This window comes from Schistocerca gregaria, chromosome 2, assembly GCF_023897955.1.
Source record: "Schistocerca gregaria isolate iqSchGreg1 chromosome 2, iqSchGreg1.2, whole genome shotgun sequence".
Classification (NCBI taxonomy): Eukaryota; Metazoa; Arthropoda; class Insecta; order Orthoptera; family Acrididae; genus Schistocerca; species Schistocerca gregaria.
In genome coordinates, this window is record NC_064921.1 from 476,788,028 (window position 1) to 476,801,144 (window position 13,117).

At 36.6% G+C, this 13,117-nt stretch overlaps 1 protein-coding gene across 1 annotated transcript in view; it reads left to right on the forward strand.

Annotated features, from left to right (window-relative positions):
- The window catches only part of LOC126326837 (ankyrin repeat domain-containing protein 6-like), a 638,792-nt gene that overhangs the window by 572,183 nt on the left and 53,492 nt on the right, over window positions 1-13,117 (forward strand). Inside the window, exon 5 of the mRNA XM_049995795.1 lies at window positions 5,129-5,230. Coding sequence (XP_049851752.1) covers window positions 5,129-5,230 — 102 coding nt within the window. The remainder of the gene's footprint in view (window positions 1-5,128; window positions 5,231-13,117) is intronic.

A 13,117-nucleotide genomic window follows, 5' to 3' on the forward strand; every position in this document is an offset into this window, starting at 1 on the left:
GATGTGTTCACATCAACCAACGACAACCCAGATATAATGTCCCAATGTTCAAGATTATTATTCTACAATATTATGTCCAAACCTTTGGTATCTGATAAATAGTCTTTGAGCTTACAGGAAGTCGAGATTTCTTATATGGAGTTGCCAAAATAAAACTGGCCTGAAAATTGTGCATCAAATACTGATCTTAACACTATATAATGGCTGTTCAGTGTAGTGATGAAGATTTTCTAATAAAGAAATGTGTGTGTTATAAGTATTTACATGCCAAAATGGGCTGAACCAAACATCATCTAAAGAAATTAGAAACTGTGAACCCAAATGTTCCGACACCATTTCATTCAGGAGCAGAACTAAACATGTGAGAATTGGTCTGGAGGCAGTAAATCATACACAACAGAACATTTTTAAGGACAAAGATATATAGGTCTGTATTGACAATGTTCTTACAAGACACTCTTAATTCTCACTTGTTCAGCTAAAAATAGCTGCAATTTTTCAGGTTTTTCTGCAGGCAATGTATTACTTGAAGAACATTTTCTCATGTTTGGATTTATTCTGGGTAGTTTTCTAATTATGTCTTTGCTGTAAGATTGTGTTGATACAAAATGTCAAAAACTGTTTGGGCCAGCTTTGTTTTGGTCACCCAATACTGTTATTATGAGCAATGAAACAGACTTACCTTATCTCATACACAGTTATTTGTTGGGGAAGTAATATCTTATTATTTCACACCTACAGTTAGATATGATATCTTGTCCGGTTACTGTTAATCAACATTTGATGTCATTCCGTACTTTTCTAACTAACCATTCAAAATGTCAAACTTCTTCATTGTTAGACATTATATCCAAAAATATCTGATTGTTAAACTGCTTCACTTTTCTTTTTAACAACCAGGACTTACTCACCATTTTCAAAATTTCAATATGTTATCAACGTCTACATCAGTAGTAGCTGCCCTTCATGAAGTCCAAAGATTTGTTCCCACCTCAGTGACTACGTACTCGTCATGATACATGAGTAGTATGAATATCTAAAAGATAGATGAGTCAATAGTGTGAATAATAATGCAGTTTCAAAACTGATATGCTGTTAGCTCCAAGAGTAGGCAGTACACTGAATCAAATGTCATCTGAATATCACTACTGAATCAATGAACTATTGAAACCACCACAATTCAACACTCTAAATTTGAGTGATCCAAACAAACTGTCTCTTTGACTGGCAATTCCCTTGTTAAATGTGATGAACATGGTCAACACTTAGTTATTAAAGACATAGCAACATATAGCAGCTTCACCAGAACATATATCTTATTCTGAGTAGTTTCAGATGGCTTGAATAAGTAATATTCTGGCTTTTGTGTGTTTTACCTCTGGTAGTTACCTCTAATGATAGCAAAGTAAAATCTGGAATGGCTGTCTGAAAGAACAACAAAACAAATTTTAAGATTCTGTTGTCTGAAGATGATTCAGAAAAGGACCAAGGTTGTCAGCTGTCACAGTAAATTAATCCACAATTCCTTTCCCACAGGAGAGCTAGTGTTGTAAAATACAAAGAAGAGCCACTGTTGAGATAGACAATGCTGCAAGGTGGTGAGAGCTTTGCCTGTGAAAGGTGAGAGTCTGGGTTTGAGTACCAGTCCAGCATACAGTTCTCATCTGTCAGGAAGTTTCACAGTACACGGTTCACTCTAGTGCATTTATTCAGAAAATTATGTTTAGTTATTGTTGGTCTTTTTATTTATTGTTCTTAGTCTCTAGTTTTAACACAACAAGCTGCATGGGCTAAGCTTTGCCCATTTAGTTGGCGAATGACTGCTTGACATAGCAAAACATCACTATCATTTTAATACTTCATGGATAAATTAAAAAAACAATTCAGAGGAATTAATTGCAGGTTACGATTATTAAAGATTGCTGGCTTGTACATGTATCTAGTAATTCTACACATATTATGCACATCAGTGATAATACTTTGTTGACTGGTAAATTCAAGTTGCTGTGATTGTGTCTTCAGTACTCCACATCCATCAGTATGCCACATCAGCAGGCCTCATCTGACTAAACTTTTCATATAAGTTATTACTGGTATTTAAATGAAACTGTTTTGCTGTAAGAACATGAAACATTTCTATATATACGTACATACTTGGAAGCTACTGTATGGTGCATGGCAGAGGGTACCTTATACCATTGTCATTTCATTTTCTGCTCCACTCACAAATAGACTGAGGGAAAAGCTCTGTACAAGTACTAATTTCTCTTATCTTATCTTTGTGGTTTTTACATGAAATGGGCATTGGCAGCAGAAGAATCATTCTGCAGTCATCTTCAAATGCCAGTTCTTTAAATTTTCTTATTAATTTTTCATGAAAATAATGTTTTCTTCCCTCCATGGACCACTACTTGTGTTCATCAAGGATCTCCATAATACTCATGAAATGATTGAACCTACCGGTAAAGAAATCTAGCAGCACACTACTAAATTGCTTCAGTGTCTTCCTATAATCTGACCTGATGGAGATCCCTTGAGCTGTTCTCAATAATGCATCATGCTAGTGTTTTACACACAGTCACCTTTATACATGGGCTACATCTTCCTAAAATTCTCCCATCAAACTGAAATTGACCAGTCACCTGTCCTACTACTGTCATTAGGTGCTTCCATATTGCATCACTTTGCAGTGTTATGCCTAGATATTTAACTGATGTTACTGTGCCAAGCTGCACATGACTAATGCTGTATTTGAACATTATGTGATTGTTTTTCCTGCCCCCGAATTAACTTACATTTTTCTACATGTAGAGCAAGTCAGCTTTCATCATAACACCTAGAAATTTGTCTTAACTTATCTTGTATACTCCTACAGTTACTAAATGACAATACCTTCCCATACAGCACAGTGTTATCAGCAAACAGCTGCAGATTTCTGCAACCATGTCCAACAGATAATTTATGTATGTAGAAAATAAGACTGGGCCTATCACACTTCCCTGAGGCACTCCTGGCAATATCCTTGTCTCCAATTAACACTCCAATCTAGGTCTCCATAACAGACTCTATTACACAAAACATCTTTGATCCATTCACATATCTGGGTACCTAATCTATACGCTCAGACCTTCGTTAACAGTCTGCAGTGGGGCTCTGTCTCAAATGTTTTCCAGAAATCTGCCTTCCATCCATTTTGAAAGATTCTTTAGCAGAGATTACATTTTTATGAATCTTTGTCATCCATATCATTTTATGTGGGCAAATTGAATGCAGTTCTTTAATACTGTATCCTATTAGATTTGTACTTAAAAGATTTTTTCCTTCTATTTCAAATCAAACTATCAGAATGATCCCAGAATATTAATATAAGCCCATATTGCTTCAGAATACAGTGATAAAATGTTCAGTGTTGCTGTCTAGTTATTAAAAATTCATTTATCTGCTTTAAACAAAAAAACACATTTATTAATACGTTCACTTACAGTTGATGTGTAGAATTCTGATAAACTTAAAAACACTTTCCAGCTTCTATCTATTTCCTGTGCCTCTTAGATGTCCTACAAAATAATATAATATAAATTATTTCTAATTGAAGCTTGCAATATGGGACTTTCTACCAAGAAAATGCCATACTAGTGAGGCATTACATCATAGTCAATGCAATTTGAAATTAAGTTTTTCCTGAGAAAGGGTGAGGTGATGCACTGAAGATATTCACTGATGTGGACGAGCATAGTACCAACCAAACAAAATTCAACTTTTCCACTTCAGACCCAATCTTTACTTGAATCTCACCTAAAAATTAAACTACTCAAATTACTCAGCTCAGATGCTACCCAATCAAACTCAGGATAGAGAAAGTGTTATAGTTTGTCTTATATTACTGCAAAAATGCTACAAAACTGTGACTCATGCTGGATCCATGCTTTCTCCAGATGTCAGATGATAGACAACCACCAACTTTTAATTTGGCCAAATTGAACACTTCAACCCATTTACAACAATATATTACATTATAACCTCATAAAAATAAAGTGCAAACTGCGACAAAGTTAATTCATGATTTATATACTGCTATCGTCCACTTCTCATCTCATAGATATTACAGTGGCTGGTTTCTTTACCGCCCGTCAAATTCTGCTACCTATAGAACTGACCAAGATATCTCCCATACACAGGTGAAACAGATTAGAATATCCATATTAAACAATCATCATTCCTATAAGCAATATGCACTCATTGCATAAGTGTGTGTGTGTGTGTGTGTGTGTGTGTGTGTGTGTGTAATAGAGGGAAACATTCCATGTGGGAATAATACATCTAAAAACAAAGATGATGTAACTTACCAAACGAATGCATTGGTATGTTGATAGAGACACAAACACACACACAAAATTCAAGCTTTTGCAACCCACAGTTGTTTCATCAGGAAAAAGAGAAGGAGAGGGAAAGACGAAAGGATGTCGGTTTTAAGGGAGATGGTAAGGAGATATTCCAATCCCGGGAACGCAAAGACTTACCTTAGGGGGAAAAAGGGACAGGTAAACATTCGCACACACACACATATCCATCCACACACATACAGACACAAGCAGACATATGTCTGCCCAAACTCTTTGCCTTACTACACTACTGGTACAAAGAGCTTACAGAAGGAGACTTCTACCCAAGAAAATGCTCTGTTAAGCAATTGGGGTGTTAGATCATAATTAACACAATCTGAAATTAAGTTTTCCTTGGTGAAATCAGGTAATACACAGAAGATATTCGCTGCTGTAGGCAAGCACAGTTATCAACCATCTATTGGAACATTAACACCAGAAGTCAGTTTCAAAGGGAAAATGAAATGTTATGAGGGAGACACTTTAGTTGTCAGCAGCATGTATTTCTTCTAAATGTCTATAAACACAGAGATCTTTTGTTGCAAATAATTTACTTGCTTGCATGTTAATAATTATGCTTCCCATCCAGTAAACAGTTATTTGTTATCACAACTATCATAAATTGTAGACAGTTTACTTCTCTTAAATTTATTATTATCTGAATTATTTTTCAAATTTTATTTAAAATTATGTTAAAACTGACACACATCACACAATTTGTCAGAGAGTATATTGTGTTATTTCAGTTGGGCTGTAGTGCTCTCCAGCGAGCTGCTGCTGATGGTCATGTGGAAGTGGTGAAACAGTTGCTCAAGCATGGTGCCAATGTCAATCATCAGGATAATGTGGTATAGTAGATTTCAGATAGTTAGGCATTAAATCTTTAAAATAGAAACCTTCAGAATCACCAAAAAAATATTAACTTATAAGGGGACTCCTTCCATAAGTTTTCTGATCAATTTTCCAACAATATTTTTATTTGTTTATTGGCTCCATAGACCAGAAACATTGCATACAACTAGGCCTATATTACATGTAATGATAAATATGCATTATTTACTAAGCATTTAGCAAATTATGATTTTTTACAATAATATTGTAGCCTATTTTGTGGTAAATTACTGTTTTTCTTTACATCATTTATGCTGATTGTACCTGTACGTGTAACTGACATTTCTTTTTGATACAGTAGTTCTATTGCACTTTGTCTTACAGTTTAACTGTAGTGCATAAAATCATTAATACTATAACAACAGTTTTTTTATCAATAAGTTTTGAGAGATTTTTTGCAAATATTTTTACTGTTTATCTCTCTCAAGTTTGAAGGTAGTTCTTCTAGGGCTTTTGGTCCTGCATATGATGGTGTTATTTTGTATTTCACAGTGTTGTATAGGTGTTCACGGAAGAGGCCTTGTTTCTTGTGTCATGGTTATGGTGTCTCTTCTTATCTTCAGTATCAGAAGCATATTTGAATTTTGTCCACACTGGAGCTCATATAGGTATTTGTTGGGAAGTATTAAGATCTTATGAACTTTAAATGCTGAACTGCAGGATTCTCTCCATTTAAGGTTGGCTATCATTCTTATTTCTCTGTTTTATAGTTTGAATATTCTGTTAATGTTTGTATTGGAGGTGTCTCCCTACAAAATATGCCACAACTTACTGTTGGATAGTGCATAGTATATCATTTTCATATTATTTGTGTCTTTTAGGTAGTTGAGTTTATGCAGTACATGTAGGTTTGAACCCATTTTACCATCCGCATAAATTCAATGTGTTTATTCCAGTTTACATTTTCATTGATTATTACTCCAAGGAATTTAGTGCACTTGGAGTTTTCTGCTGTGCTTTCATCTATGCAATTGTTGGTGTTCTAACTGAGATGGTTTCTTAGTTTGAAATTTAGGCAGTGTGTTTTTATAAAGTTTTATGCATATTAATTCAGTAAATATTTGAATAGCATTATTTATTTCAGAGTCGGCTTTTATTTTTGCATTTTCTGTGTCTTTATCCATGAACATTAGAGTTAAGTCATCTGCATAAGTAACTAATGACTAATGATGTCTGAGATGTGATTTGTGCATAAAATTAAAAGCAGTGGGCCAAGAATTGATCCATGTGGCACAGAGAAGTACTGTTCCCACTTGAGATCTTATATTCTCTCTTCTCATTTTTATGATCTCTGTATGTCATCTCATGTTTGTCAGGTATGATACTATCCAGTTTCCTGCAGTCTCTCTTATACCATATACTCCCAATTTCTATTACAGTTTTGTGATCTATACAGGCAGATGCCTTTGTCAGATCCATAAATACTCCTACACATTTATATTTAGAGTACAAGTTGGTAATGACATTCTCAATAACCTTTATTACCAGATCTGTGATGCATTTGTTGTTCTGGAAGCCAAGCTAGTTCTTGTCTATTAATCAAAATTTCATCAGAAATGTGAGTCTCTGGGTTTAAGCTTGTTCAGATATTTTTGATATAGCTGGTGTAAGAGGTGCTGGTCCATAATTTTCTGGTTCTCCTCATTTCCTTTTTATGTATTCATTTTACCAATTCTGACTTTCAGAAATTTGGAAAAATCCCTTCTAAGAATGATATGTTGATTAGTTGTTTAAGAGGTTTCTTGAGTTCGTGCATTTTTGTGATTTGCATTAGAGTGCCTATCTGTGTTTTGTTTAATTACAGTCTGAATACATAAATAGTATATGTTTTGTTTGCGAAGACCAGAGTGTAGAAACAAAACTTATTCATTCTGCAGTCTTAAAATGAACTTTTTAAATATTTACAGGAAAATGAAAAGTAATGATTCTGATTTTCAGTAACTAGCACTTGCTGATATGAGTGACAGTTGACTCCAAATGTAAACAGATGTAGTACATTGACTGTAAACAGATGGCCAGCTTAGATATTACTTGACTATAACTCCATTCAAAACTTCTCACATTAACAATAACCATTCCTTGAAATGACTACTGATAGAAAAATGTGAAACAAGTAATGGAGAAGAGAAGTGTCACTGGCTAATCCACTACCCATGAAGGAGTTAGACTACAAGACTGCATCTGGGGCCTTTATTGGGACTGTTTGTATGTATAGGATCCTTGCCACATAAGGAATGAGACAACCAAAGACTGCGTAACTCATGAAGATTTCAACTTATCAAAATGAAAATGGTTAATAAGTGCTTAGCATACCTGTGAAAAACTGTACTGAGCCTTGTTTGAATAAGCAAGCTTGTAAAATATTGTTTTCCCAAACTACACCTAATGTCCATATGTCTCACTGACAAACATGTGGCATTTTTGGATGTTTTCACCCGCTATTCTCTTAAAGGAAATATAAAATACCAAATGATGCTAGTATCTTGTATGTTCCGACAAGTACCATTGTTAAATCCTAGTTTTATCTCATCATCACCCCATGTGTTCGATGATACGTTGTAGTGAGTGATGATTCCCAAGTTGAAACTAAGAACACTTTATTAATGGCCCAAGTTCATTAATAAGTTTAGTTCTAAAAACAACTGAATATCTTTTGTAATCACTTGAGAAGAACAGAAACAACTCCAAGGAAGCTCTCATCCCAAGTGGCTGTTGACCAGCATCCATGGGGATCAAGTCATGTGGAGTACTGTGAAGCAGTGCTGAGATGGTGCAGTATAGCACACAGCATCCTGGCTGGCCTCAGTGAGTTCAGATTGCTGAGCTATGAATGTAGCCAGCTCCCAGCCTGGAACTGCTTGAGCAGTTGAATGCTGCTACTGGAGGCTGTGCTTCACCTTATACATCCATGAGGCAAGTGTGTTCAGAACCACATGATATGATGGCAGTAATTGTTTCCTTAACAGCAACACCATTAGTTTCCTGATGCGCATACTGGTTGGACACATGACTGGTGCCCCACACAACAAGCTGAGTATCAAAGACTCTATACAGTGTTGGGTCTACAACACACAATGCCCTTGGGGTATTTGTAAATAATCTTCAGAAGAGAGGTGCCTATGAGCCAGTGGTTAACTACCTGCAGAACAAAGACATTGTGTTGGAAGCATAATGTAGTCAGCTTATGACCACTATACAACAATTCCTTTTTTTGATAAACAGCTTTTTCCTCTGATTGTCCACTAATACCTACACCCTCATTTCATTAGATAGCCACTAGAATAACCAATGGAACGGTAACATTCTAGAAAATCAGAGTGTGGAATGTAAAAAGCTATAGAATATGAAAAGGGGACTGCAAAGACTTAGTCCAGATATCATAGGGACCAGTGAAGTAAAACAGAAAGGAGATAACGATTTATGGACAGATGAACATTGAGTAATAAGAAAAGTAGAAAATGGGACTAGGATTGATTCTGAAAAGGAAGGTAGGGCAGAGAGTTAGTTAGTGTGAACAGTTTACTCATGAGGCTGTTCTCATCAAAATCAACAGTTGTAAAGGGAGATAAAAACCTAATAATCATGGGGAATAGGGATGTGGTAGTAGGGGAAGGAACAGAGAACAATGTTACAGGAGAATATGGGCTTGGAAACAGTACTGAGAAAGGAGAAAGATTAATTGAGTTATGCAATAAGTTTCAGCTAGTAACAGTGAACACAATGTTCAAAACTCACAAGAGGGAGGGAGGAGAGTATATTTGGAAAAGACTGGAGACATGGGAAGAAGATTCCAGCTGGATTACATCATAGTTAGACAGAGATTCAGAAATGAGATATTGCATTACAAGCTGTACCCAGGGGCAGTGGCAGATACAGAATAACCTCAAGGAGGAGGCACTAAAGGTATCTTGAGCTACATTTACTTTTACTGTAATAAAAAAATAACCAAGTTACATGCAAAGTTTAAGAATGTTTTATTTAAACTGATTTTACACATATACAAGACAGTGCCCTCTCAAGATATAAGAAAGTTACAATTGTGGTTCTCTTCCTTAAATGATGAATTCTATATGCCTATTCTTCCTGGAAAATTGGCTAATTACATTGTCAATAGGACAATCAATGTCAGGGTGAGTGTTCAACAGAGCTAAGCCATTAAGTTGATCCTCCTCCACTGTCAACCTCAGCCCTGTCTTTGTATGCTGCAATGTTGAAAAACTTTTTTCCACTGTAGCAATAGATGCAGGTGGACAAGCAAATATTTTACACAGCATGTGCAAAGTAGGATAGTTAGATCTAGAACAAACAAACAACACTTCCATAACAGAATCATGATTATTAAGGACATTTATGTTCGTTTGCTTGTATTGAAGAATCTTTACCATTAGTCTCTTTTTAATCACTCGACTCACTAGGGTCGACTGATGAAAGAAATGAACAACAAATAGCATGCGAGCTGACTGGCGGGGACAGCACGGATGGCAATGCGGGCGGCCTCGCAAGGGGGGGGGGGGGGGGGGGGGGGAGGGGGGGTGTGCGCAGCCCCCATATGTATCTTCCAATGTCCAGGAGCTGATATAACATCAAATCACAACTTGATAATGATGAAGATTAGACTGAAGATTAAGAGAATCATCCAGAAGAATCAATGTGGAAAATGTGGGATACTGAAGTACTGAGGAAACAGGAGATATATTTGAAGTTCACTAAGGATGCAGTAATAAATACCACAGTGGGCAGTTTAGATGAAGAGAAATGAAAATGACTAAAAACAGCCATCACAGAAGTAGGATAGACTAACTTAAGAACAAGAAAAATAATGTCGAATAAACATTGGGCAACACAAAAAATACTTCAACTGACTCATGAGCAAAAGAAGTAAAAAACTGTTCAGGGAAAGACAGGAATCAGTCAGTTAGGAATTAAATAAACAGGTAGTGCCGCAAAGACAACACAAAATGGCTGCATGAAAAATTGGAAGAAATAAAAAAATAATGATTGTTCGAAGGATTGATTCCACACATAGAAAAGTTAAAACAGCCTTTGGTGAAATCAGAAGTAAGGGTGTCAACATTAATAGTACAACGGGAATTCCACTCTTAAATGCAGTAGGTTGAAAGAGTAGACTGAAGGCCTGTAGGGGGAGGAGAACTTGTCAGTGATGTGGTAGAAGAGGAAATGGGAGTCAGTATGGAAGACGCAGATAATCCAATATTAAAGTCAGGATTTAAAGAGCTTTGCAATCAATTAAGTCAAACATTCCTTTGGAACTTCTGAAATCATTGTGGTGATGAGGCAACCAAATGACCATATAAGTTGGTATGTAGGATCTATGAGACTGCAGACATAACATCAGACTTTACAAAAAATACTATGCATTCATTCCCAAAGTAGCAAGGGAAAAAATTACATGAAACCTCACACATCCAGCTTAACTTGAATGCAAGTGCATGGAAAAAATAATAATCAGAAGTATAAGAAAGTAAATTGAGGAACCTGTTAGATGACAATCAGCTTCATTTTTGGAAATGTAAAGGCACCAGACAGCTCTAACATTGTGATTCACAATGGAAGCTAGGTCTAATGAAAATTAAGATGTCTTCATAGGATCTGTTGACACAGAACAAGCGTTTTGATAATGAAAATGGTGCAAAGCATTTGACATTTTGCGTAAAACAGGTGTAAGCAATATGTAAAACCGTTAGTATACTGCATGTACAATAACCAGGAAAATGAAAAAAAAAAAACAAAGGTCTTAGATTAGAAAGAATATAAGATAGGGATGGTATCTTTCACACTTTACTGTATGTCAAAGAATCAATTACTAAAAGACAAGAAAGGTTCAAGAATGGGATTAAAATTGAGGATGAAAGAATGTCAATGACAGAAGTTCTTGATGACTGTGCTGGCATCAATGAAAGTGAGGATGTACTACAGGACCTATTGAATGGAACAGACAGTCTAATGAGTGCAGAACGCGGACTGAGCATAAACCAAAGAAATATGAAGATGATGATGATGAGATTAGTGACAGACTTAACAACAAAATTGGTTTACCCAGAATATGGGTGTTAAGGAATTCTGCTACCTTGGAAGCAAAAAACCATGAGGGATGAAGTAAGACTAGCATAGGCAAAAAGAGCATTCTCGGCCAAAACAAGCCTACTAGTATAAAACGTAGACCTTTATGCGAGGAAGAAGTTTCTGAGAACGTATGTTTGGAGTGCACGACATTGTACAGTAGCAAAAGGAAAGGAAGAGAATCTAAGCATTTGAGATGTGGTGCTACAGAGAAATGATGTAGGTTAGATGGACTGATAAGATAAGGAATGAGGAGGTTCTCTGCAGAATCGATGAAGAGAGAAACGTATGGAAAGCACTGTTTAGAGCCGCCACTATTTTTCAACACTACTGCGTAAAATAGAAAAGTTGCCATGGCTATTGAAAAGACTATGGGAGCAGGCAAGTGAGGAGCAGACAAAACACAGTTACATAAGATGCAACAATGCCACTGGTTGAATCCTCATGGCAGGCTGAGGCACAGGTCAGCAACTCAATAATGTCAATACAACAGAGAGACAGGGTGACAATGGTTTCAACAGACCTATTGCTACACCTCCAAGCTAGAGGTTTGTGTTGCATACATCATTGTAAATGGTGCTTTGGCAAAACAAGTAGGCGCTGAAGCTTTATCAGTTCCGATAATTTTTAGCCAGATGCAGCATTGCAGCAACATCTACGAGGGGAAGTCTATGTCAGTTAGTGGGGAGACATTGTCCTGCAAGCAGCCATCAGAGATCTGAAATGCATCAATCACACTCCTACTGCTGGTACTATGTCCACTGTTTTTGGCTTAGTGTCTTCCAGTCAGTAGGCCACCTTGTAAGAGTGGATGCCATTCTAATGGCAATCTTCCTCTACAATAACCACGGCAGTTTTATGCACCTTCCAGTGTGTCCAGCTTGGAGCTTCAGAACTGCATCCAGATGGCTCACATGGTACCGTGGTCTCTGCATGTCAACTTTCCTGCCCTGTTGCTGGCATCCTAAAAGGACACTGGCTGCCTGTTACATCAGAGCCGCAGCATTCGCTGTCTTAAGCACACGCCCATGGGAGCATTGCCAGTATAGAACGTCATGACAACCATTGTAATTTTTTCTCCAATAAAATTTGTGGCTAAGAATGATGTTTCCATGAGCAACTGTTGGTCATTATCTTCACAACAACAAATCGCTTCAACTCAGTCCTGCCACTGTAGAGACCATCCACCTTGGGCCGCTGCCACTGACTTCAAAAAGAGATAGGATGACAGTACACATGTTAAGACATCAGGGATCAACTTGCATCATACTAAAGGAAGCTAAAGAAGATTAAAACTGTAGGGGAAGATACAGATTGGTATATATCCAACAAATAATTGAAGATGTAGGGTACAAGTGCTACTCTGAGATTAGGAGGGTAGCACCAGAGGAATTCATGGTAGCCCACATCAATTCAGTCAGTAGACTAATGATAAAAAAAGGTAGCAACTAGAATTGAGAAAGCACCTACCACCTTTGCAAGGCATATTTCGCACTTTTGCTTCAGAACCAGATGCATTCCCCCCAAACACACAAAACAGAACTTGATATCACTCTCAGTTTATTTATATCAGCACTTGGTAGATCACTTTAGCATAACTTCCAAGAAATACATCATAAAAAGACAAAAGAAAAGTTTGTCTGATTATCGGAAAAGTAATTGTCTCATGCAACTGATTTAATAGCTATAATAGTAACAAATTCTCACACAATGTAGACAGTGTCTTAATTTAAATGAAATAAAATCAATGTGCACTCACATCA